The sequence below is a fragment of the Girardinichthys multiradiatus genome, chromosome 7, assembly GCF_021462225.1.
Source record: "Girardinichthys multiradiatus isolate DD_20200921_A chromosome 7, DD_fGirMul_XY1, whole genome shotgun sequence".
Lineage (NCBI taxonomy): Eukaryota > Metazoa > Chordata > Actinopteri > Cyprinodontiformes > Goodeidae > Girardinichthys > Girardinichthys multiradiatus.
Genome location: NC_061800.1, coordinates 20,355,811 through 20,383,742, shown reverse-complemented (window position 1 = coordinate 20,383,742; position 27,932 = coordinate 20,355,811). Strand labels below are relative to the sequence as shown.

The following is a 27,932-nucleotide window of genomic DNA, read 5'->3' as shown; positions in this document are numbered from 1 at the left end:
TGAACACTCACACCTACTGCAACCTGTGTTGCAATAGAGAAACATCTAGTGCAGACTAGATTAAACTATAGACTGTAGAAGTTGCTACTATAGACATTTTTGATTTCAGAATACATTTAAGGAATTTCTTACCAACAGTTTTTTCATATTTTAACTCCTTTCCATGTATTTCAGCGGCTAACATGTAGTGTGTGTGTGATATTTTTTGTTTTTGTTAGGCTTCCAGAAAGCCAGCAAAGGGTAGGTAGCTTCTTTCTGAACCTCATGCCACAGATGAAGGCGCTCTACGTCGGTTACTGTTCCAACCATCCCTCTGCTGTCAATGTGCTTTCCCAACATAGGTAGGTTCACACCGATGCTGTTTCTCCTGGAGATAAATGGGTTTTTTACACGTTTATTCTGAAAGACAGGATTTAAAAAGACTGCACGACTGCTTGCTGTATTAGGGTTTAACAATAAATTAAATAGGATAAAAAGACATTTGATTCTAATTAGGTGAACCTGAACTAGTTTTTTTCTGCTGATTGTAACTGTAAATCAGCTCTGATTGTTGAATGGACTTGATGTGTCTCAGGTGATCATGGTTGGAGAAGGACGTTTTCTAGCTTTTTGCTGATTGTGACAGTTGTTTGAATAATTTATTGTTGTCATTGCATTGTTGATCCATTCTTTGTTTGATTTATTTTCTAGCTTCTTATTCATATGAAAGATGAATAAAACGCATAAATGTCCGGACAAGCAGGCAAGCAGGGGTGGGGGATAGGGGCATGATCAACACTTTAATTTCTTTAAAGAAAACGTTTTTTCCATATCAGACAAATGTGAAGATTTGATCATCTTTACTTTCAGCTGATGCCCTCCTTTGATTATATCTGCACCTGATCCCATACATCTATCCAGCATCTATACATGCTTATTCGTGCAGGGTAGCGGAGGAGGGCAGGTGGCACTGGCGACAGGTGGGGTGCACCTTGGACAGGTTGCCAATCCATCACAGGGCAGCATAGATACACAAAGGACAAACAGCCATGCACACACACTCATACCTGAAGACAATCTAGAGAGACAGAATAATCTACTGTAATGTTTTTGGATTGTGAGAGGAAGCCGGAATAACCGGAGAGAACCCTTGGATGCACGGGGAGAACATGCAGACTCCATGCAGAAAGACCCAATGCTGGGATTTAATCCCAGAACAGTTTTCCAAATTGCAACTAGACGGCGCTCAATTCGGGTGTGGTGCCGTTACTAAAACAGAGTTCTGACTTCCGAGTCAAATCTATGGTAAGATAATAATCCAAGTCAACCACTCTGCAGGTTTACCACTTTTGCAGTGAACTAGAAGGATCAAAAAGACTCGGCTGTTATTAAAAAGCAGTAATCAGACCTTAAACTACAGAGCAGAAAAAGAAGAAGATACAGAACCGAGGTATGTAATGTTCCAGTTCATCAGACTGGATCAGTTTAAAGTTTCAGTATATTCAGTGAACACGGACTATAATTACTTGGTATGCATTCAGAATAGTTTGAAACCTTTTAATGCTTTAATCTTGTAGCATTTTGTGAAGGTATTTTAGATTTCTTCATCATATGTTCCCGCCACATTTCATGAGCTTATTTACTTTTTTCAAACAACAAACAAATTACCCATCCTGCACTGTCTGCTTCAGGTTGATCTTCTTTGGCAATACACTCTGACTCACTCACTACAAACAGACAGATATGACTCAAACATCCGGAAAACATGTTGGCTAGGACTTGCAAAAGATGAAAGATAGCAGTTATTTAAGCTTGAATTAGGAGTTTACAGTAAATCTCATCTGTTTCTCCTCTAACTTCAGTGAAATACTGGGGGAGTTTATGGAGGGGCATGGTTCAGGCACTGCTGGGATCCTCACCCTGACCACTGGCCTCAGTAAACCATTTATGAGACTGGACAAATACCCCACCTTGCTCAAAGAGCTGGAGAGGCATATGGAGGTGTGTATTATGGCCTGAAATTTAGTTCAGATCTTTCGTGTTAGGCTGTTAGTCTAATGACTATACATTTTCTCTGGTTTAGGAGAATCATGCTGACCGACCAGACATTCTGAAGTGCATGGGGTCTTTCAAGAGTCTCTCTGTAAGCTCAGTGCTCTTCTCCTCCTGTCATATGTAGCATCTAGATGCAGAATGAGTTGAAGGCAGATACTAAAGCGGTTTTCTGTTTCGATTCTGCTAGGCTCAGTGCCAGGAGGTGCGGAAACGGAAGGAGCTGGAGTTGCAGATCCTTACAGAGACCATCCGGCTGTGGGAGGGGGACGACATCAAGACCCTGGGCTCGGTGATATATATGAGCCAGGTCTTGGTCCAGAGTCCTATGTCTGAGGTATCTACACCATCACATCACACTGACAGAGTCAGGTTTTTCCTGTGATGCAGAAAACATCAATAACTGTAGGTGAAGATGCCAAAATAATGTCACTGAAAGTATTAGCATATATAAATTTATGGTGTGAAAATTTAAAACAAGCCATCATTTTTACCGTCTGTATGGCATATCACTGCACATCAGTCTTATTGAATTTCATTCTTTAAGATAATCTCATATATAGATTTATTCCACAGAGTGGTGTGTATTTATTCCTCGAAACTTTGATAACTTTGGATTACAGCTAATGAAAACCTGAATCTCAGTTTCTCTGCAAATTAAAATATTACATAAGACCAGTCAAGTCATTTTCTATACCGCTTCTTCCATAGTGGGTCGCGGGGAAGCTGGTGCCTATCTCCAGCAGTCTATGGGTGGGAGGCAGGATACCCTGGACAGGTCGCCAATCCATCGCAGGGCAACACAGAGACATACAGGACAAACAACCATGCACACACTTATTCACACACCTAAGGGCAATTTAGAGAGACCAATTAACCTAACAGGCATGTCTTTGGACTGTGGGAGGAAGCTGGAGTACCTGATGAGAACCCACGCATAAGGCCAATAAAAAATGAATTTTTATTACTGAAATTCAGCCTAGCGATAGGTTTTGTCTCTGCATTGTACATCATATGGACTAAGTATTTGGTTGGGCCTGGTTTTGCATGAATTACTGCATCAATGCAGCATAGCATGGAGGCGATCACCCTGTGGCCTTTTAAGGTGTTAAGGAAGCCTAGGTTTGATAGCAATCGTCAGGTCATCTGCATTGTTGGGTCTGGTCATCCTCTCATCTTCCTCTTGATAATCCTTTATTTATTCTTTATAGGGTTCAGGTTAGACCAGTTTGCTGGGCAATCAAGCACACTAACACCATGGTCATTGAACCAGATTTTGATATCTTTAGCAGTGTGGACAGGCGTCAGGACCGCCTGGAAAATGAAATCAGCATGTCCATAAAGCTTAGGGTTTCCACTACATGTCATTGGCTCGTTGCACGATGTGGCTACTCACCACCCGCTAATCGAAAGTTGTGAGGGCGAGTACTTCCTGTTTGGTTGTTCACCACCAAAAGCAATGGCTTTGTATTACACCCTCTGACTTTAGGACCACCTCTCCGACTCTGAAGGGTCCACAGGTGGATCTGCAGCAGCAGATTCCTCCCGAGGCCTACGGTCCCACATATCGGGTCTTTTCTCAGGCAATGAGTAGTTGTTCCACTCAAATAAAATGGGAATAGCAACCCTTTTTAACCATCTCCTCCCCCCGGTGTATCTACCAGATCCTCAGGTAAGAAATGCTGGCTAAATGCTTGTGTGTCTCTACTGGTACTAAAGTTATTTCTCCGTATTTTGGCTTGCCGTTGCTGACATGCTACATTAACAGAAGGAAGCTGTAAAAGCTAACTTTATTTTGACACCGCCGGCTCCTTCCTGCTGCTACAGTTGTTTGTAGAGGGAGGCGAAAGAATCCCACATCCTTCGTTCTTGTTCTGTTCCGTTCTGACCGACGGAGCAACTCCGTTGTTATGTTAATTAATGAGAACTGTTCCGCATTCTCTGTGACTACTCCGAACGTCACCGTCGACCGACCCGCTCTCTGTTGTTCTCCTTGAAATAACGGAAACCAATTCCAATTTACTATTCCATTCCGGTTCGTCTCGCTCCGATCGGGTCAACCAATTTACCTTTCGCGCATGCTTTCTTTGGGCTCCAAGGAACTTGGAGCGGAGATATGTTGCATTTGAATGACAGTATTGTAGGTAATTAATAAATGGTAAATGGCTGCACTGATCTCGAACTAAAACACAGTGGACCAACACGAGCAGATGACATGGCGTCATCACTGTGGAAACGTCTCACTGGACGTCAAGCGACATGGATTCTTTGCTTCTCCACTCTTCCTCCAGATTCTGGGACCTTAATTTTCTTTTTTAAATGAATTGCCAAAATTATTAAAAAAGGACTTTGGACCAATGAGAAACAGTCCATTGTTTTTCTCCTCAGCCCAAGTAAGACACGTCTGATGTTGTCTCTGGTCTCAGGTTTGGCTTAACACAGGAATGTGGCAGTAGTCACATTCTGGAAACGTCTGTGTGATAATATTCTAATTTATTAGGTCACACCTTTAAACTCCCACTGAGAACATTTATTTAATTACATGCAAGCCAGTAATGTGTTGTATGTCCTCAAAGGATGTTTGGATATGAACCATTAAAACTATAAATTTTAAAAGCAGACAACAACTGACTTTTGATTGCTTAAGAATAAAGTAAAATGTAATCCCAACACTATTTCAGTCCTGCATTGGTGATTTTTGTTTTGTTCCAGGTGCTAAAATGATCTTATGCCACAACTTGTAAACGCAGCATTTATATCTACAAATGGTTATTTCGAAATATGTCTGCATGGGTTTGTGGTACTACATGGGAGTGGAAATCAGTATCAGTTGTGGCTTTATGCAGAGCTGCAGTTTCAGTAATGAATGTGTGGTGTACAGGTAGCCTGGCTTTGTGGATGAAAGCTAGGCTCAGAGCAATGTATTTGGCTGCAATAGAAATATGCAGGTTAGTTGAGGCATCTAAAGAATAAAATATGTGTTTGACAAAATGCTGTGCTCTGCTAGCAATCTCTTCAGGTATGAGGCATTAAGCACATCATTATGTAATGTCAGCTGAAATCAGGATTTTCTGCACATCGTCCAGTAAGCTGCAGCTGAATCAGATGCCTCACAGCTTGAAGCACTTCAGGTTGAATGTGCAAAGGTGTTGGGACTCATTGATTAATCTTCGACTTGAAACAGACTAACTTTGACAGCAAACTGAGCTGCATTAAGGCCAGTAATTATAAACAACCTGAAGCAGTTGTGCAAGAATCATTAGAGACCCGATTAAGTCAAATGACAAACGCAAAGAAGGGTGGAGCTCACGCTATCCTTACCCGAACTTTTTAAAAACATGTAAAAACAAACATTGCACATATAGGAAAAGAGCACCATGTTGTTTAAAGAAGGGGTTTCCAACTTTTCATAATAAGTATAACATCAGTAAATACTGAGTTTTACAAAAAGCACCACATTGATTAATATTTTAAAATCATGCAACAATTAGCCTTCTCAGTTTGATCTTATAGACAAGAAACATCTTCTTTGGTGCTGTGTGATTGGTTGAAGCTTTACAGTGTAATTTATTGTTAGATTTTTACTCAGAAGTTGAAATTTTCTGGTTAAGGTTGGCATAATTAATGGAAAGATCCCTAGAAGTCAGTCCAATTTAGAAAGTTAGAGGCCTCTTGTCAATCCTCACTAAAAATCCAACATGCCTGCCCTGACTTTAAAACTTAGTAATAGTGACAGCAAAAAACAAAGCTTATCTGCTTCTTTTGACTTTTATTTCATACATGGTAGTACACACCCTGCCTTAGTAAACATGTTGCTACAGTATTTAAAAGTCCAAAATGCTGAGAACTACACTGTTTGCCAGCTTGTGTTGCTAATTGTAGTTAGCCTAATCACTGAGCGTTTCAATTAGCAAAAACCTGGAACTGGATTACAGTAAAGTTGGCTTTGATGCTTGGGTCCAGGTTCAGACTTATAGAAAACAGCACAGGTAGGCAGAATGCATCTGTTTCTGGTCTTCTATTTCAGTTTCTACTGGGAGTTCTAGATATCGTCTCTACTGCACTTCTCTGATTAAAAGTTTAGGATGAAGCAAATATCAATACCTTTGAACCATCCCTACTATTTGTCCAATTGCGCTTGTTAGCTCTAAATAGGTTAGTTTATTCCTATTAACTATGCAAATAACTGATACTGAGGGTTCCTCTGATTCACCCTAAATAGGCAGCCCTCTTTCCTGCAGTGATGCCTGTGCCACAGCTTTAAAACCCTGGTTCCCTGTCAGTCGATTCACTCAGTACAACACATGAGTATGGGATATCACGCCCTGCGTGTCCTGGCTGAAACCACCTCTAATCACGCCTCCTAGGCAAATGACAGGATGACGACAGGTGACAGGCCCCGTCTGCACTATATACCTGTCCGTCATTGCCGTCATTACTCAGTTTTTATGGTCTTCACCCCGCTAAGAACACCTCTTTGAGTCAGGTTAGCCAGCTCCTGCTAGTTTGCTCTGTGTTTCTTTTCGAAAGGCTACTTAGAAGTATTTCAACTGCGTTTGTTGGAGTTCGTCACTGCTACCTGCTGGTAAGCGTTTCTGCATGCGAAGCACTAATTTCAAGCAGTTCTATCCGGCTTTTGTGGTTCGGGATGAGCACAAAGCCAACACAAGCGAAGCACAAGTCGTCTATTCGTCCCTGTCCACAGGGATGCGGCTTCTTGCTTCATGAGAAGGACCAGCATGAGGCTTGTCCTGTCTATCTTGGGATCGTTCACGCTCCCAGAGCATTGGCGGAGCCTGAAGCATGTGCTTTTTTTGCCGGCTTCGTCGCTCGACCCTGGAGAGACGGGTTAAATTCCTCGAAAAGGTGCTGGGAGAGGCTGCTGTCTCACGGTGAGACCCACTGCTCTCCAAATCGGGAAACACGGTTTCGTCTGATTCCGACGAGGACGGCTTTTCGGGTCAGAGTCGCCGGTTCCAGCTGGGTAGATTATATGGAGTATCTTGATGGGTTAGCCCATAATGAAGGTGCTTGGTCTGCGCTTCAACTAGAAAGGTCTACTTGGCTGCCATTTCTGCCTACCATATTGGTTTTAATAGAGTCACACCAGATGCTCATCTTCTGGCTGTGTGCTTCTTAAAGGGGGTTCATTGACTCAGACTTGTGATTAAACCCAGCTTTCCTTCCTGGGATCTCACATTGGTACTAGAAGCTATTTCTGATATTCCATTGGAACCTTTGGAGTCAGTAGATATGAAGTTCCTTTCATATAAGGTTGCTCTGCAAAGGGGTTGGAGACCTCCATGCTTTGTCTGTAAATCCCACCTCCATACACTTTTCACCTGATGGTTCCAAGGTCTCCTTGCGACCTAATGCAGCTTATCTTCCTAATGTTATACCTTCGGACTAAAGCTCCATGACTATGGAGCTTTCTAGTTTTTGTCCATCTCCTTTTGCATCTGAGGAAGAAAGGAGGTTACACTTCCTGTGCCCTTTATGTGCACTGTACATTTACACATTTACTGTGACCGTACACAGTCTGTGAGGTTGTGTAATCAACTGTTTGTGTGTATTGCTAACCCAGCAAGGGGGAAAGCAGCAAGGGTCTCCCAATGCCCCGTGTTGTGAGGGCTCACTCCACCAGGATCGTAGCAACCTCCTGGGCCCTATTAAGAGGGGTGCCCATGAGTGACATTTGTGCTGCAGCCAGCTGGTCACACACATTTGTAAAGTTTTATCTTTTGGATGTGACGGCCCCATCTGTGACTCATTCTGTTCTTTCTGCTGGGTCTGAAGTGCTGCACTAATATGCTGTGCATGACCCAGGTTTGATGGCTGCTCTGTGGGGCGTTTATATACAGGTCCTCCTCAAAATATTAGCATATTGTGATAAAGTTCATTATTTTCCATAATGTCATGATGAAAATTTAACATTCATATATTTTAGATTCATTGCACACTAACTGAAATATTTCAGGTCTTTTATTGTCTTAATACGGATGATTTTGGCATACAGCTCATGAAAACCCAAAATTCCTATCTCACAAAATTAGCATATTTCATCCGACCAATAAAAGAAAAGTGTCCCCCAAGGTCTGGAATTGGTCCTTCTCCACAATCTTCTTCAGGGTCCGGTCACCTCTTCTCGTTGTGCAGCGTTTTCTGCCAGACTTTTTCCTTCCCACAGACTTCCCACTGAGGTGCCTTGATACAGCACTCTGGGAACAGCCTATTTGTTCAGAAATGTCTTTCTGTGTCTTACCCTCTTGCTTGAGGGTGTCAATAGTGGCCTTCTGGACAGCAGTCAGGTCGGCAGTCTTACCCATGGATTGGGGTTTTGAGTGATGAACCAGGCTGGGAGTTTTAAAGGCCTCAGGAATCTTTTGCAGGTGTTTAGAGTTAACTCGTTGATTCAGATGATTAGGTTCATAGCTCGTTTAGAGACCCTTTTAATGATATGCTAATTTTGTGAGATAGGAATTTTGGGTTTTTATGAGCTGTATGCCAAAATCATCCGTATTAAGACAATAAAAGACCTGAAATATTTCAGTTAGTGTGCAATGAATCTAAAATATATGAATGTTAAATTTTCATCATGACATTATGGAAAATAATGAACTTTATCACAATATGCTAATATTTTGAGAAGGACCAGTATGTCCCTTACTCATGTGTTGTACTGAGTGAATCGACTGAAAGGGAACGTAAAGTTATGCATATAACTACTGTTCCCTGAAGGAGAGTAACAAAGTGTAACGCATGGCTGTCCCACTGCTCAGCTGGGATCGGTGAATAGCGGCTATCGAACTAAGTAATGATGGTGATGACGGACAGGTATATAGTGTAGGCGGGGCCTGTCACCTGTCGTCATCACGTCATTTGCCTAGGACGAGTGGCTAGAGGTGGCTTCAGCCAGGACACGCAGGGTGTGATATGCCATACTCATGTGTAGTACTTCGTTACTCTCCTTCAGGGAACACAAGTTATATGCATAACATTACGTTTTTACACATTGACAAGATAACATATGTGTGTTTAAAAGGATATGAATAATGCCTCTTTGAAGCTTACACGTGATGCATGAATAGTATCAGTATGTATAGAAGTGATAAGCCTCATAAATGATTGTTCATTAACTGTAGCAACTGATTCATTACTTAATTATCAAAAGTCTCTTCAGTCTCATTAAATAAAACCTGTACTTTTCTCTAAAATCTAAAATGAGAGGAATAGGTTATTAAAATATATATATATTCTCAGAATCATAAAACTAACATTTCAGTTGTAAAGTAAATGCTTGTATTGCATGTAGTCACTAAAAGGATCAATTAATGTGTTAGTAATCACACCTCTACATTGATTAAATAATTAACAGGATATAATCAAACATGAAATATAACCACTTAGGGGAGTTGAGAATGAGCATTCAGATTATCTTTAGCTGTTTAAAGACTTAATCAAAGCATCCCTCTGAAACGTGAATTCAAGATTTTTATGCATAATTTAGATTTTCTAAACAACTGTATTTATTCCAAACATATCCTCTTGAACAGCACAAACCTCCTTCAAGTTAGTGTAGTAATGATTTCCTAACCACGGGCTCCTGATTTGATGCATTTTTAAAATTATATTTCACAGGAAAATGTAAATGTTTTTTTTTAAAGTTTTTATTGTTTAGTTATATTGCTTGATGTCTCAGCATTGTGTTGATGTTAAAAATTCAGATATCGAACTATGTTAGAAAAGCACACAGGATGCTGCAGGGTATAATATTTGCCAACACGACTGTGTCTCCTTTCTTGCTTGATGGCTGCTGAGATGAGATCCTTACTCAGAGGTAAAGGCAATATGAAAAATGGATGGATTATTAAAGCGGCATGGGGGAGCATTGTTATGTTGCATCAAGAAGGTCCCGAATTTGATTCCCATCCTGGGGCTTTCAGGACAGAGTTGGTTTGTTCTTTCCATGCATGTCTGGGTTTTATTTGGGTAGCCTACCTTCCTTTTGCAGTCCAAAAACATGATTTCTAGGCTGACTGGACACTACAAAATGATACAGTAGTGACTGTTCAGGATGCCAGTTGACCGCTGGAGATGGGTACCAGCACCCATGTAATCCTATGAGGATTAAACCAGGATAGCAAACGGAAGGACATTTTTCTTTAAAGACCAGTACCTCAAATTCTCACTCACTTACACTTCTTTCTCTCTTTTCATTTTGATCAGGAGAAGAATGAGCGCTACCTCATGCTGTTTCCTCATGTCCTCCTCATGCTGTCTGCTAGTCCCAGGATGAGTGGTTTCATATTCCAGGTTAGACATCCATGTTGTCTGTGTACATCAATCCGTTTTAAAATACCCGAATGAAAATTTAGTGGATGAGAGCCAATATTTCTTCTCTGTCTCGTGTGTTTTTCTTTTTAGGGAAAGCTGCCTTTGACTGGCATGATAGTGACCAAACTAGAAGACTGTGAAGCCCATAAAAATACCTTTGAGCTGAACGGTAAGACCTCTCGAGAGGAGCAAAAAGGCAACGAACATGCATAAAGTGTTTTAAACTTCCTCCCTCTGTGTGCAGGCACAATGTTTGACCGTCTCCAGGTGGTGTGCGCAAATCAGCAGGACCTGCAGGACTGGGTAGAACACCTGACGAGACAGATCAAACACAGCGCCGCCACGGCTCCCAGCCACAAACCGCTCACCGTCCCCTGCCACACGGTCAGCAGCTAATCAATACACACAGCCCCATTTGGTCTCCATTCATCTTTGCCCAGTATGGGGCCCAACATTGTGAATATGTATGTTGGTTTCATGCTGACTGTGATCCTAGAAATCAATTATGTTATGAGAGGTTGGCTTTACATGATCTTTAGCAATCATCAGAAGTGACTGCAGCGACGCGGTGAAGTGGTTTGTTTCTCTCATTAGAATACCTTCAATAAACAAACTGATTTGAAATAACAGAAATGCATAAGAATCGACTTTATTGGCAGAATGTGTTGAAGTTGACTAAATCAAGGGGATGATAAATTATATATAATAAGCAGCATTAGGTGTTGTATATCAGTTACCAACTTTGATCTGTCCAAAACCTGTAGTTTGTAGAGTACATGTTTGCTTCTTGTGGGTGTGTTTTTAAAGAAAATTTTTTTTGAGAGAAAAAACAAAAATATCATCTTGTAATATGGAGATTACTTTTTTTGTTTTCTCAGCTCCCATCTCATCCTCTCACCCCATCCCGGCATGCTGAGAGCAGGGCCATGACGGTGGCCCCCACATACCACACCCTGCCTCACCCATCCTCTCATGGAACATCCCACAGCACAATGACGTGGGGCCCCCTGGAGCCACCCAACACCCCCAAACCCTGGAGCCTGAGTTGCTTGCGACCTGCGCCGCCGCTACGGCCCTCCGCTGCACTTTGCTACAAAGAGGTGAGGGACTGTTTTTTCTTATACAATGTTTTTTTTTTTTTTAAATAGTGCTGTTTGTTTCAAATTATACATTTTGGTAAAAAGAAATTACTATTTGCTTCTTGTTTGCAGGATCTCAGTAAAAGTCCTAAGAGTGTGAAGAAGCTCCTTCCAAAACGCAAACCTGAGAGAAAGCAGTCTGAAGAGGAATTCGCTGTGAGGAAGAGTATGTGTACAATATGCCTTGGACATTTTCATGTTCTGTTGTATTATATGCCTACTCTCACTTTATAGTTAAGGTTTAATCATTGCTGTTCTTATTAAGGCTGCAGTAGGTAACTTTTGTAAAAATGTATTTTTTACATACTTGTTAAAACTGTCACTATGCCCTGACAGCAGAATATAAAACGGATAATCTATGAAAAAATTAAGCCCCTTTAATTCCTCTGTGCTAATGATTTTAGTCTAAGAATGGGCAGGCCATAGTCAATGTAAAGCATATAGTTCAGGTTTTGTCCTTACTAGGGAATGTGTCATCATCCGCCATCATCGGTGGCCCTGCTTACTAGCCTGCGTGTTCATGGCAGGCTCTGCTGTGGAGGGAGGACTGTAGCACATCAGAGAGCAAGGGGGAAGGACCTACAAGGTGTGCTTGTTCAAATTCTCCGACTAAGTCCACGGTTTTCTCAGAACTCCCTACTACAGCTTTAAGTCTGACCACTCAAAGGTGTCCCTTCTTCTCTGTATAATATGATTTTTTAACTGCGTGGGTATATGAAGGGAGCTGCAGGCCAATGTTTCTGGTGATAAATCAAGAAATTTAATCCAAAACATGCTATACAGTAGTATCTAAGGGTGATAGAAATTTTGTCACTCTACTGTATATGTTATCAATAAATGGTCAAAAATAAGAATGTGGGAACTAAACTGTTTTCACTTGTTTGTTCGCCCTCTCAGGTACGGCTGCTTTGGAAGAAGACGCCCAGATCCTGAAAGTTATCGAGGCATACTGCACCAGCGCCAAAACCAGGCAGACTCTCAACTCCAGTAAGAGAAATGGAAATCTTATAAATGTTCATTTAGGAAAAGAGGAGGGGCTCATACTGGTGTTTGCTGTTTTAGTATGATAACCCTGAGTGACAATTAAACAAACATTTAAAAAAAAGCCATCAGGCTTGATCCAAATGCTTTTATTTAAAGCAGGAAAACCTTTTTTTTCCTGCTTTGATAATATCCTGTTAATTACACTTACAATATTAGGCATTTATTTACAGTTATATGGATATTGATACATAGTTTAAACAAAAATTAATCATAACCAACAGCTTTCAAATGTTATAATGCTATAATTTTTCCCATCAGCGTTGTGAGGCTCTCTGTTCTGCACTCGAACCTGCAGAAAGCTTCTCTACAAATGTAGCTTGTCTGCTGTAGTTTTAACACGGTGTGATGGGGGATCTCTAGTTTTCACACAGTGACCGGTTTTGGTATGCTGGAAAGTTTTAGCATTTTTTAAACTGTAGCTTTTTTTAAATTTGATATGTTTTGATAGCATCAACCATTCTGTGCCTTGTAGAAACATTACCTGTGTTTTCTACTCAGTGCCTGTCTTTAACTCTGGTACTCTGAACTGTTCCTTCTAACAATATCTCATCTCTCTCTCTTTCCCGTTTCCTCCTGTTGGGCATTTTTCTGATTTACCTTGAGTAACTTTTTCCATATTTGTGTTTTTTTTTTTCATACCGTTATAATTTCCTCCATCTCTACTTTTTGCATCTGTCATTTCTTTTTTGATTTACCATCTGTTGTGCATTACGTACACCGTCCCCAATCCCTTTCTTCGACTCCCCATTTCCTCCCTCCACATTGTTGCAACACCCCCGTCCCTTTGTCACCCTGGCCCTCGCCAGCCTGGCAGGGCACCGACCTGATGCACAACCACGTGCTCGCCGACATGGACCAGTCTTGCGTGGACTCGCCAGGCCGCCGCAGCAGCGTGTCTCGGCCAGAACTGAGCTCTGACCTGTCGGAGGACTCTGACTACGACTCCATCTGGACCACCCACAGTTACAGGATGGGGTCGGTGCCACGAAAGAGTTGCATCTCGCATCAGAACTAGAGAATGTACAGCGCTTCCACGCTGTACTATAATGTAACGTATAGTGCGCTTACCTCTTTTACCGTAGACGTATTAAAGAAATAGATTTTTTTATTTATCTATTTATTTTTATTTTGGGTAATTTATTGCTTTAATTTATTTTCCGACAGCTTGTTCAAAGATGTTTTCAGCATTTTCCTGTTGCCTTTCCCTTTTTTGTGCCTCCTCTCTTTCTGTAGATGTCATGCAGTAAGTGTTAGCTAATTATTGTTACTTTATCTTGAATGTGACCGTTCTCCTTGTTTAACCATAGATCTGGTGGACTCTGATTGGAGAGTATGGGTATTTTGGCATGTAGTTTTGGAGAGGGAGATCCAGGGGAGGGAGAGATGGGGTCTTATTTTTTTCCTGTCTGATATTCAGATGCAATTCAAGAATGAGTGTCTTCAGTTTATCATATTATTTTTCGTGATGTGGTTTTGAGGTGCGTATGCTCAAACATAGCAGAGATGCTAAACAGGCACACACACACACACACACTGCTGAATGAAGCAAATACAGGTTTTACATATATTCTTTCATGGTCCCTTGTTTAATTATTGTTGTAAACCTTGGTGAGGATAAAAATGAAAAACACACACTACTGTAGGAACAAGCAGATTTTGATAACCGAATCTATAGCTAAACATAAAGATGATACAGTCTTATCATTGCGTCCTCTTATGGCACTTTCCACTGGGATACTCAGGAATATCCTGAGAGCTAATCTTAATTTTGCATTATAACAAAAATTATCTTGAGGTTCCCTAAAACCTACAGTTCAAATTCCTTAATTTCAGGGGAAACATAACATTGTGTTAAATTCCTTGATTGATTAATTATTAGTGAAGTAGTAGGCCCTGTTGAGATCTGGCACAGTCCTGGGCACTTTGATCTCATTTGGAAAACACAAAATAAAGGTCTGATTGCATTGAGGCTAAGGATAGGCATTTTAATACCCTTTCGATTTTTTTCGGCTTCATTTTTTTTACGTTGCAACCACAAACTACAATGCATTTTACTAGGCTGAGTTAATTACACACAAAGATGAGTTTGTGTATAATGTGTGTGAGTTCTTTGAATAACATTAAAATGTATTTAATGTGGCTGTATTTATATGGAGATTTTATTACACACACTGTATTTACGAATTAGATGACTCCTAAAGGCAATTGTTTTTGCGACCTCTAACTGTTTTTCTTTCAGGATTTCCCTTTATTTAGCACCGCCTAACTTGCGATCAATCCCAGCCATATTCCCTATTCCTGCTAAAGATGATGCTGCCACCACCCTGTTTTGCAATGTGGATAGTCAGTTCAGCGTATTGCGCAGTAATAGTTGTTTTGTTTTTTTAAATCATAGTGTCTTATAGGTAGTACAAAAAACTCACATTTGGTCTTATCTGACCATAGTACTTTCTTTCCTATGTTTGCTGTGTTCCCTAAATGTCTTGTAGCAAGCTTTAAACATGACTTTTCATGGCTTTCTACCTTCAGCAGTAACTTCTTTCTTGCCACTTTTCTATAAAAGAAGAGTGGTGGAGTGCAGGCATCTCAACCAATTTTTCCACTTGAATCTCTGCAGCTCCTTCAGAGATACCATGGCCAATCACCTAAAATATTTGAAAAATACATTAAAGTCTGTGGTTGTGACTTGAAAAAAAACCTGAAAAGTCTTAGGGGTATGAATACTTCTGTAATGCAATATATTCAAAACCCACTTATTGAATTAAATACCTCCTAAAGTCCTCCCAGAGGAACTGATTTAATAAACCTGAAATTTAGAATTTGCAGGAAACTATCCGCACTATAAACCTATAAGCTTGAACTGAGCTTATTTTGTTAGTAATAGGGTAGCTGATAATAAATCACGTCTGTAAATGCTGTTGTTTGAGATTACCCCAATAACTTTAAGTATGAAAGTAAAAACTGCTTAAATCAGTGAGATCAAGATTAGCTGCAGGAATCTTAAGAAACTAGCACCTATGCTGGTGCCTCATCAGCTCCAACTACCGCTGCCAGATTGTGAGGCTTCCCATTCTTTCTCTCCTTAATACCTATTTTTATGAAGAAGTATTTTTCCAGTATCTTATTGTTATGAAAAGTACAACTTGACATTCTCTTACAGTAGGCAAAAAGAATGATACATGGAATATATATATATATATATATATATATATATATGTGTATGTATGTATGTATGTATGTATGTATGTGTATATATATATATATATATATATACAGTACAGACCAAAGGATTGGACACACCTTCTTATTCAAAGAGTTTTCTTTATTTTCATGACTATGAATATTGTAGCTTCACACTGAAGGCATCAAAACTATGAATTAACACATGTGGAATTATATACTGAACAAAAAAGTGTGAAACAACTGAAAATATGTCTTATATTCTAGGTTCTTCAAAGTAGCCACCTTTTGCTTTGATTACTGCTCCGCACACTCTTGGCATTCTGTTGATGAGCTTCAAGAGGTAGTCACCTGAAATGGTTTTCCAACAGTCTTGAAGGAGTTCCCAGAGATGCTTAGCACTTGTTGGCCCTTTTGCCTTCACTCTGTGGTCCAGCTCACCCCAAACCATCTTGATTGGGTTCAGGTCCGGTGACTGTGGAGGCCAGGTCATCTGGCGCAGCACCCCATCACTCTCCTTCTTGGTCAAATAGCCCTTACACAGCCTGGAGGTGTGTTTGGGGTCATTGTCCTGTTGAAAAATAAATGATGGTCCAACTAAATGCAAACCGGATGGAATAGCATGCCGCTGCAAGATGCTGTGGTAGCCATGCTGGTTCAGTATGCCTTCAATTTTGAATAAATACCCAACAGTGTCACCAGCAAAGCAACCCCACACCATCACACCTCCTCCTCCATGCTTCACGGTGGGAACCAGGCATGTAGAGTCCATCCGTTCACCTCTTCTGCACCGCACAAAGACACGGTGGTTGGAACCAAAGATCTCAAACTTGGACTCATCAGACCAAAGCACAGATTTCCACTGGTCTAATGTCCATAATGTCTAATGTCCAGGCTGGTGACTCGGATGAACTTGTCGTCCGCAGCAGAGGTGATTCTTGGTCTTCCTTTCCTGGGATGGTCCTCATGTGAGCCAGTTTCTTTGTAGCGCTTGATGGTTTTTACGACTGCACTTGGGGACACTTTCAAAGTTTTCCCAATTGTTCGGACTGACTGACCTTCATTTCTTAAAGTAATGATGGCCACTCGTTTTTCTTTACATAGCTGCAGTCTATTCAGTAGGACTATCAGCTGTGTACTGTATCCACCACCTCCTGCACAACACAACTGATGGTCCCAACCCCATTTATAAGGCTTGAAATCCCACTTATTAAACCTGACAGGGCACACCTGTGAAGTGAAAACCATTTCAGGTGACTACCTCTTGAAGCTCATCAACAGAATGCCAAGAGTGTGCGGAGCAGTAATCAAAGCAAAAGGTGGCTACTTTGAAGAACCTAGAATATAAGACATATGTTCAGTTGTTTCACACTTTTTTGTTCAGTATAAAATTCCACATGTGTTAATTCATAGTATTAATGCCTATATATATATATATATATATATATATATATATATATATATATATATATATATATATATATAGGGGTTGGACAATGAAACTGAAACACCTGTCATTTTAGTGTGGGAGGTTTCATGGCGAAATTGGACCAGCCTGGTAGCCAGTCTTCATTGATTGCACATTGCACCGGTAACAGCAGAGTGTGAAGGTTCAATTAGCAAGGTAAGAGCACAGTTTTGCTCAAAATATTGAAATGCACACAACATTATGGGTGTCATACCAGACTTCAAAAGAGGACAAATTGTTGGTGCACGTCTTGCTGGCGCATCTGTGACCAAGACAGCAAGTCTTTGTGATGTATCTAGAGCCACAGTATCCAGGGTAATGTCAGCATACCACCAAGAAGGACAAACCACATCCAACAGGATTAACTGTGGACGCAAGAGGAAGCTGTCTGAAAGGGATGTTCGGGTGCTAACCCGGATTGTATCCAAAAAACATAAAACCACGGCTGCCCAAATCACAGCAGAATTAAATGTTCACCTCAATTCTCCTGTTTCCACCAGAACTGTCCGTCGGGAGCTCCACAGGGTCAATATACACGGCCGGGCTGCTATAGCCAAACCTTTGGTCACTCATGCCAATGCCAAACGTCGGTTTCAATGGTGCAAGGAGCGCGAATCTTGGGCTGTGGACAATGTGAAACATGTATTGTTCTCTGATGAGTCCACCTTTACTGTTTTCCCCACATCCGAGAGAGTTATGGTGTGGAGAAGCCCCAAAGAAGCGTACCATCCAGACTGTTGCATGCCCAGAGTGAAGCATGGGGGTGGATCAGTGATGGTTTGGGCTGCCATATCATGGCATTCCCTTGGCCCAATACTTGTGCTACATGGGCGTGTCACTGCCAAGGACTACCGAACCATTCTTGAGGAGCATGTGCATCCAATGGTTCAAACATTGTATCCTGAAGGCGGTGCCATGTATCAGGATGACAATGCACCAATACACACAGCAAGACAGGTGAAAGATTGGTTTGATGAACATGAAAGGGACCCCATGGCCTGCACAGTCACCAGATCTACATATTATTGAACCACTTTGGGGTGTTTTGGAGGAGCGAGTCAGGAAACGTTTTCCTCCACCAGTATCACGTAGTGACCTGGCCACTATCCTGCAAGAAGAAGGGCTTAAAATCCCTCTGACCACTGTGCAGGACTTGTATATGTCATTCTCAAGACCAATTGACGCTGTATTGGCCGCAAAAGGAAGCCCTACACCATACTAATAAATTATTGTGGTCTAAAACCAGGTGTTTCAGTTTCATTGTCCAACCCCTGTATATATATTTAGTATATACATAAATACATACATACATACATACATACATACATACATACATGCACATGTGTTAATAATTTATTTATTGTATGTATGATTTTGTACACATTTTATAATTTTTTTCATTGATCTGTTTATTTTAAAACTGTGTACAGCAATGTTTACAAAATGATCTCTGGAAGAATATTGCACCCCTTTTGATCCATTTCGATTGATCTGTATTCAAGTTTACAATTAATAATGAAATGTTTTAATTATTTTGCACAATCATATAACGGACAAAAGGGAGTGGGGTTGTGGACTCCGTGAAATTCTGTTCTTTTTAGTGTCTACCAAGACTGTATGATATAATCCTAAAGATAGACTTAAGTATTCAGTGTAATTGTAAAGTGAATACTTATTTGTAGTGTAAATGCTGACCTTTGGTGGTTCGGTGGCATTGAAGGTAAAAAACAAAGAACAAAACAAAAGAAGTGAGAGACTGCAAAGACGGAGTTAATCTATTTCAGCTTCAGAAGGCTGTTAGAGTGGACTTGGTATATAAAGAGCACATAATGTCCTGTTTTTGTAAATAGTATTGGTCTTGCAGCTAAAAAAAATATTTGATCTAGGAATATGGCTGTCCTTCTGTCATGTGCTGAATTTTGTGACAGGTGTATTCTGTGGTTTAACAGGTCAAACTCTTGGACACAGGGTGAAAAAACTATGTCTTTGACCAACATTGTCCTCAGTGTGCTCTAATGTTGCATTCAAGTCACACATCTGACTGTGTCCTTTTTTTTTTTTTTAAAGCAGCCTTCAGTGTATTTGCTCTACACTGCTAAAGTGTTAAAACTCCCAAATGCTGTATTATGAGTTTTAATAAATCTATCAGTTGATAGAAACTGGTGTTCTGTTGATTTGTAGAGCCGATCTGATTGTGTTTGGAACCTTTCTCCAACTTTTCATGTCTTTTACTTTCCTCTGACTCTTGTTTTTGTGTCATGACTAACACACTAGTTCAAATGTGCTATACTTCCAATAAAGTCCACACTGACTGCAGTCTGAAATTATTTCACTACTACTCGCTGACCAGTACAAGCTCAGACATAGTGAAGTACCAGTGGTTGTTTCCTTCTCTGTTTTGACCCAGGATCGCGACCGGAAACAGGGCTGCATGTGATCATCCCCGGTGAGGACAAAGTTTTTGTAGACGATCCAGGTCGCAATGGACAAAGTGCACTGGAAGAAAAGTAAGGGTCACTGACGGTGCTGAGAAGTTGTTTACATGCACTCTTCCTCAACATGAATGTCATGTTCACATTTTGTGCTTTTGCCTGATGCATTTCACCCATTCTTTATTCAGGGTGGCCCAGTAATTCAAAATACAGCTTAAAGTGTTTTTAAAAACAAAAATTGGTTTTCCTAATCCACACAGGATCAAATTTATATATACAGGTAACTTGGTAAAATCAGCACTTTGGAAAGACACTACAAACGTTTTTTTTTAGCGGCACTAGAGGCCTTTATTTTTTCATTTTTCCGACAGTAGGTAGACAGGAAAGAGGGCAAAGAGAGGGGGAGACATTCGGCAAAGGTCGTCAGGTCCAGGACTCGAACCCGGGACAGCCGTATCGAGGACTATAGCCTGTGCACATGGTCGCGCGCTTAACCCATACACCACCAGTGCCGCGCCGACTCTAAACACTTTTTTATAGCCGTCAAGAAACTTCTGGCATATTTCAGGCTCAATATTTGACCACGTTTCCTGGAACAATTTGTAGAGTTATTTTAATCTGGTTGATTTCCTGACATGCCAGACTTGAAAGCATACTCTATCAGCTTTCAACATGGTTCAGGTCAGAGCTATACCTGAAACTCAACTTTAGCCTGCTTTGTTTCAGCCATCTAGTGTTGATTCAAGGGCAAATTTAAGAATGTAGAAGTAATCATTTGTCTTCAGTATGTAGAAGTATCACTGAAAGCCAGACAGACCCTCAGGATAATGCTACCTTCTCCATGGTTGACAGTTGGTTAAATGTTTTTAGTGGTGAAACCTTCAACTTCACTCTCCTCTTGACTTTGTGGGCAAACTGGTAAATAGGTGTTGATTGGTTATGAAGGAAGCTTAAACCTTCCAGGTTCCTTGGTTGTTCTTAATTGTTTTCATCAAAATTCTTCAAACATTGTGTTTTAGAGATGCAACTTCCTAATAAAGAAAATGTAAAATAAATCCACAATAAATATGGTTGTGCGCTCAATTCTTTGAAAGAATCACTCAAGTCGCATGTTGTATTATTGGGCCACCCTAAAATGAATGGTTCAAACGCATCATTTACAAACCCAAGATGTATACTACATTCATGCCAATGAGTGTATGTAAACTTCTGACCAGTAGTATAGGTCATGGTATGTTTAACTAAATAATCTGAACTGAAACTATCTCTGTAGTTATGCTGCTATAGGCTTAGGCTGCTGGAGGACATAATGACCACTTTCACCCTCTTCGCTACATTCTCACACTACTCTCCAATTTTGCATTATTTGCTGTTATTTCAGCTTTTGACTTTGTTCTCTCTTTTCTCTTCCTAGAAGCTACACCTGGCCTGACTCTGTGTCTACCTGTGACACATTTCTGGAGAGGGGAATCGTCCGAGCTTCTGCTGGCAACAACTTAATGCTCACCCTCTACCGATGATCCACATGGCCCTGTCTTTTATTGTTTAACCCTTTCTCTCTCCTAGACATGGCAATTGACTGAGCTTTTACTGTGACTAACTCTATGTGCTGTTTTTCAGACTCTAACCTTTAAAACTGGCTCAGAGTTTATCTGTTCTTTCTTTCTAGGTCAAACGACTAAAGGAGCTACGTCCATTAACATTTACTTTTCCTTCCCATAGAAAGTACTCCTGGATCAGTGCTTCTTTGTTCTCTTTGTGTCTCTGCTCTGTTCTCTCAAACCCCCAGTCAGTCGTGGCAGATGGCCGCTCACACTGAGCCTGGTTCTGCTGGAGGTTTCTTCCTGTTAAAAGGGAGTTTTTTCTCTCCACTGTCGCTACATGCATGCTCAGTATGAGGGATTGCTGCAAAGTCAACAACAGTGACTGTCCACTGTCTCTACATGTTCATCCAGGAGGAGGGAATGCTGCAAGTCACTGACTGGATGCAATCTGTTGGGTTTCCTTAGACAGAAAAACTTTTTATCCAATTTGAATAAATAACTGAATCTGACTGCAGTGTTCAATGGTTAGGATTAATTGGAATGTATTTACCTGACTGTTGTGAAGTGCCTTGAGACAACAAGTGTTGTGAATTGGTGCTAAATAAATAAACTGAATTGAATTGAATTGAATGTTTTGTTTCACGAAACCCATGCAAAGCCCAACTTTGGCCTCTTTTTTTCTAAGTTCATATTTACAGCTTTTGTACAACCTAATTTAAGCATGACTGATGCTGGTTTATTTAACGGTCTGTGTGAATCTGATCTCATTAAAGGAGTTTGGTGGATGTGGTATACGCCCTGCGGGATGAGGTTCAAGAGCTGAAACAGGTGAATGTTTGCAGATGTTTCATCATAAACTCTGACAGTAAATCATGTACTTACCTGTCCTTAAATTAAACATGCAAACGTTGTGCACCCCTAATTTATTTATACTTTGCTTTAAAGTTGCCAAACTTTCTCGTGGTCATTTGAAGTAGACTTTATAGTAGTTATGTTGGGTTTCTGGAGGTCATCAAGGTTTGCTGCCTTTGCACTCATTTTATGTCCAGTTGTTTTGCCTGGACTAAAACTCAAAATAAGGAAAACTGAGAAATTAAGGACAAAGCAAAGATAACAGACCTGCAAACCTCTCTACAATAAATAAACACTATTATGGATTTGAGAAACCAAAAAAGAATCCAAGTTGGCAAAGGTCCTGAGAGACACATTAGCCTTTAAATAAATAAATAAATCAGTATTATAGACATTTCATGCAAACATGTGAAACACACTGGTTTGTAGAAGTTAAAAGCAGATCAGGACAGGATGCCACCTGTGCAGTAGGTTCAGTCATTAAGCAGGGTAAGGGATGCCTAGGTACATAAAGATGACCAACTTTCTGCTGAGTCAATACCTACAGGTCTTCAAACTTCATGGAGCCCTTTGTTCAGGAATGTTGGATGCAGTGGTATGAAGCATGCTAGCAGTGGTCTGGAGGACAAACGCACTCGCCCGAGCGTACTTACTTTTGTTAAATTAGATGCTGAGAGGATGTTGGACAATTTCATGCTCTCCACTTTGTGGCAACAGTTTGAGGATGGCCCTTAACTGTTTCTGCATGACTGTACACCTGTGCATAAAGCAAGGTCCATGAAGACATAAGTGATGTTGGTGTGGAGGAACTTAACACGTTTGACCTCAAACTCATACAATGGTTTTAGGATGATTTAGAGCAGAAACAATGAGCCAGGCCTGCCATCCAACATCACTGTCTGACCTCACAAATGCACTTTTGGAAGAGTAGTCAAAAATCCCCATAGACACACTCCTAAACCTTATAGAAAGCCTTTGCAGAAGAGCTGAAGCTGTTCTTGCTGCAATGGGTGTGTTGACATCATATTTAACCCTATAGATTAAGAATGGGGTGTCACTGAAATTTACGTTTTTATCAAGGCGATTCACGCAATACTTTTGGCAGTACTGTATGTTCCACAGGTGAGGGCTGTAACAGTAAAAAGACTGACTGTGAATTTTAGTTCTCCTATTTGGTACGAACAGAAGAGCCTTCCCAGAAACCTGATCGGGCTGGAGAGCTTGTAGGATAACAGTTAATCATGATTTAGGTATGTTGGACTAAGACTTAGTAATTCTACAAACCAATAAAAGCAACTTGAAATCAATTTTAAAATGTGCTGGCAGCCAAGTCAGGGACCTTAAATTGGGTGTAAGTTGATTATATTCTGCAAAGCTAGTTTTCAGCCAATAGAAGGGACCTTGTTGGTGCTAAAAGATTATGCCTATGTAGTCTTTTTTTGATTGCTATTAAAAAGGTGATAAAAGATTCCCTTTAAAATTGGTCCTTGGCAAAGGTGGCTGTTAATTGTTAACACCACACTGGTTTGTGTGGTGAGTTTAGGAGCCTTTTAATGCCTGAATGATTCATAAGACAGAATTAAGTGACATTAACAAAAACAAACATTCCTCTTAGATTATTTAGTGCTGGAAATTAGAGAAAAAGCTGTGATTTTTCAAAGAGCAACTTTGAAAACCCATCAGAGAGAATGAAGATCAGAAAGTAATGCTCCTTGACTGAAAAATATGGACATGTTGGTGATCTGAGCCACAACCATGTACCTTTTAAGATATGGAAAACAATTCCGGTTTAGTATGATATTTGGAATCATTATTGGCTACATATCAAATTTGAATAGTTTTATGTGAGGGACTGAACATTTTCCATACGCGTCTTTCAGAATAACTGATTATTTATCCTCATAGGACAATAAGAAGATGAAGAGGTCACTGGAGGAAGAGCAGAGAGCACGAAGAGATTTGGAGAAAGTTGTGCGGAGAGTGCTTAAGAGTATTAATGACCCAGCGTGGGATGAGACTAACCTGTGAGCTATATTGGTCGCATCCGTCTGTAGCTTTGACAAAAAAACCACCAACGTACCATTTCTCGACTTAATGCAAACGTTTGAAGGTAAACACCTGCTTGAAAACGTAAAAATATCTTCTGTGAGTGAGACAAAGAGTGGATTTAAAGCAGGTGGGTCCTTCTTGCAGTGGATATGTAAAGACTGCTTGTCTTTAATTTACAGGTGTGTTGACCATCTTCCCCCTGATTACATTCCTTTAAGCAAAAAGCCAGTATTAGAAAAATAAATCATACCCTTTTATCATTTCTGCATCCACTATCCTTGTCTGTGACTGTTTTAGGAAGGGTCATCTGGAAACATAATGAGAGAGACTTTTTCTTCTTTTGTCAGTCTTACGGGATGGCCTCATGTGGTACATAAATGGTACTCTAATGGTTTTAATGATCACAAAAGACCCTTTTCCACCAAAAGCCCCAGGATATAAAGCCCCAGGATTTGTTTTCCCCGGGTAAAAGGAATCCCAGGGAATCTCATACAGTCCTTTTCCATCGCCATGGACCATGAAGCAGGAAAAGTTTAAACCTTTATTTTACATTAAATTATTAACCAACCAGCATCAGGCTAGAGTTGCTGCTTTACAACTGCGTGATTCATTCACAATAACTACTAAATACGGGTTAACAAATTTATTTTTCTTTTATCATCAGGTGAACTCATATCAGATAACTGCAGAACATGTTTTTAGTAAAACATTTATTTATTAAAATAAAACAAACTGATAATCAGTCCTCTGATTAGTGCTCTGATCATCAGCACTGCATTAAAACGTTTGTCCTACAGAACTGTGGTGAAACATTAAGAACGTCACAAATTTCCAGCGAAAAATACCGCTTTTTTTATTGTACTTGCAGTTATTCACCACATACCTACTAAACGCTTTATTTTAACTGTTAGCCTCCACAAACAAATAACAGCTAGCGGGAACTCCTAGAGTGCCGGACCAAGAACAGGCAGCGTTTAGTGGGGAAATCCCCATCCAGCCGCCTGGTTTGCTTAGCTTAGCGGCCAGACCAGCCTGTAAGTGGAGCTCCGCTTCTCCGAAGACTGCAAAAAAATTTTAAATATAGGCTCATTCTGGATTAACTGACTGCACAGATCCAAGTTTTGAGGTCTACTTTCTCATTAAAAACATCTTAAAACTACTTTTTGTGACAAATTAATGGTATAAAAACAATTTCTTTAGTAGCATCTGTAATTACTGAAGCTGCTGGTGCCATGCCTAGCTTCATATAACTCCGCTCCTTTAATAAAGCCCGGGGAAAGCTGGAAAGACCTACTCCAGACCAGGGCAATTAAAAAAATAAAGCCCAGCAAAAGTGAAATTACCCTGGTAAATTTGTATTGAAACCGGACCTGGGCTTTTTGTACAGGCAATGGAAAAGGGGGCTTTGGAAAGGTTGCTACTTGAACTATACAATTTCATAACCTCTTATTGTTATTTAATGTTTCATTAAATAAGTTTTGCAGGGATCTTTATTTGACACAGGCTAAGTATGTTTTTTCAGGCCGAAGTGATTTTTTTTCCCTCTTTTTGTTTCTTTCATTTTGTCTTTATTGTTTGACCACTTTGCAGTACAACTTTCTGCGTGAATTGTACAGATATGAGACTTGTACTGTGTTGATGTAAATACTGCTAAAACATGAGCCTTTTTCTTTGGAAAATAAATGTTTATTAAAATGAAGACCTTGAATCACTGTTGAATATGACCCAGACCAGTCATGTAAAGGTTTCCTGACTCTTTGGAGACCAGGGCGGTGCAGAAATTAACAGCTCAGGTGGTAGAATCTGTTGATCAGACAACTATTAGTGGTACACTTGAAGAGAGAAATAAAAAGTCCTGTCTGCAGTTCACCTGAAGTTATGTAGGTGATTCAGCAAACAGGTGAAAGCAGGTGCTCTGGTCATGTGAGACTAAATTGTAACACTTTGAGCTACATCAAAAGCAAGGAAACAAAAATGTGTTGTGGAAATCTAACTGCAGATTATCCTGTTTAACGCATATTCATGCGTTGGAATAGCCCAGTCAAAGTCCAGACCTAAATTCAATTAAACATCTGGGTAAGGCCTGAACAATAATGTATAGAGATACTCTCCATGGGCAACATCTTCTGCATCTAGATTTGCAAGGCTGGTAGAGACATACTTGTTCTAAGTATCATAAACAAAATGTTGAAACCCATTTTTCATGCTGGCGCTGAGGACTAAGGCCTCTGAATATGGGTCATATTACCCCGCACGACCGCTGCACCCATGATTCAGTTGTTTTTTTTATTTTTTACTTATGACTGTTTTAAAAAAAACTTTTGCAAAAATGTTTGCAATATATTATCAGTCATCTTTAACTACATTGATTTCTGTACATCTTATCCCACCCCACTTGGTGCTTGACAGTGGGAACATAAACTTTGGGAACCACTGCCTAAACGGACAGTGCTGACAAATGTTTCAAGACTTAAATAAGACGTTCTTGAAACCTGGACTTCCAGAATCAATATATGGACCCCACATATAGAGTAAATATTTCAGTTTCCACAATCTTGCTACTTTTTAAAAAGATTTCCAAGAAATCTTAATTGCTTAAACAATGAAAGTGCTTTTGACAGAGTTTTAAAAATAGACATGTTCCCTGGATATGACTTTATGTGAAAATGTATAGAAATACCATGTCCAAGGTTACATGGATGCCACAAATGACCCAAACTAAAATATTAAGAAGTGAGACTGGAAATCTTTGGTATTTTAAAATGCAAAATGAGTAGAAATATTGGGTTTAGTGCTTCAGGAAATGAAGAAGTCTTTCAGCTGGACCCAGAGTTGATAGGCACAGCTGAAAAACATTTGAACTAAAAAAATGTCCCAATTGCTGAATGTGGATTTGTTATCAATAATTAATTACTTTTAACACGTGTTGCATGATATATTCATATAGTCATATTAAGTTGGTTTTAGTATGCCATGTATTACACTGTTGCTGCACACACATGGATTTAACCTTTTCGTTTCATTAAGATAGCATCTTCCACTTGTTCCCTGAGATAACCAACATTGGTAGGTCAGGATTACTGTTGCCTGGATAACGCTTTGTAATTAAAGTGCTTTAACTATACTTTCTAATTTGTTGTGCTATCTGCTGCTGATCCATGTTGAGCGTACACTTTATAAATCAGATCCACATGGCTTGATTAACTTAAAGCCAAAACACAAAAAATGACCTTAAAGGGTCATGTTGTTTAAATAAAATCCTTTAAAGTGCAGACAAATAGACAGATGTGCTATCTCATTGACTTCATCTTATGTGTGTGTAAAACATCAGTGTTTTTTTCCTATCTTGGGAGGCCTTTGAAATCTATTGTGCATCAAGGTAATTGTGTCAAGCTTTGTGAAAGAGATGATCCGATTCTTCGGCCAGATGAATAAGCACAGATGTCAACCTTCTCACTGGGACTCTCACCTTGCCCCTTCGCTGGTAGTGAAAACAGTGGCCCCTTTGTTTCATGTTGAATATTCCCTCATAGGAACAAAGCCACGATTCACATTCATGCTGGAAAGCAGATCTTAGAAGATAAAGTCTTCTGTTTTGCCACACTTTGACCTTGCTGTTTGACTCTCAGAAGGTGTTGGCTGTCCAGTTGCAGCTCAGCACTCAGTGATGAACTATTTCCTTTACATTTGGAAGCTTACCCAGATATACAAGGCTCAGTGTAACTTGGCAAGAAGATGCATTTCCACACAATTCTTTATGTTTTACATAAATAAAGCTTTATCCATTTCTTTCCTCCTTCTCGCCCACATATGAGATCCAGTTGCAGATCCTGGTTAAGAAGGGAAACCAAGACACAAA

The 27,932-nt window shown here is 40.1% G+C and overlaps 1 protein-coding gene across 5 annotated transcripts in view; it reads left to right on the top strand.

Annotated features, from left to right (window-relative positions):
- The window catches only part of arhgef7a (Rho guanine nucleotide exchange factor (GEF) 7a), a 53,128-nt gene extending 27,356 nt beyond the window's left edge, over window positions 1-25,772 (top strand). For 4 of the 5 annotated variants that reach the window (XM_047370429.1, XM_047370428.1, XM_047370426.1 and 1 more), the window contains 13 exons: window positions 219-341; window positions 1,842-1,980; window positions 2,063-2,122; window positions 2,222-2,368; window positions 10,258-10,344; window positions 10,456-10,534; window positions 10,610-10,749; window positions 11,244-11,465; window positions 11,577-11,670; window positions 12,402-12,491; window positions 19,604-19,703; window positions 21,946-22,000; window positions 23,930-25,772. In XM_047370429.1, coding sequence (XP_047226385.1) covers window positions 219-341; window positions 1,842-1,980; window positions 2,063-2,122; window positions 2,222-2,368; window positions 10,258-10,344; window positions 10,456-10,534; window positions 10,610-10,749; window positions 11,244-11,465; window positions 11,577-11,670; window positions 12,402-12,491; window positions 19,604-19,703; window positions 21,946-22,000; window positions 23,930-24,052 — 1,459 coding nt within the window. In that variant the 3' untranslated portion in view covers window positions 24,053-25,772. Of the gene's footprint in view, window positions 1-218; window positions 342-1,841; window positions 1,981-2,062; window positions 2,123-2,221; window positions 2,369-10,257; window positions 10,345-10,455; window positions 10,535-10,609; window positions 10,750-11,243; window positions 11,466-11,576; window positions 11,671-12,401; window positions 12,492-13,354; window positions 13,528-17,469; window positions 17,477-19,603; window positions 19,704-21,945; window positions 22,001-23,929 lie in introns of all 5 variants that reach the window. The other variant, XM_047370430.1, reaches the window with a different exon arrangement.
- Window positions 25,773-27,932: the final 2,160 nt, after the last annotated feature.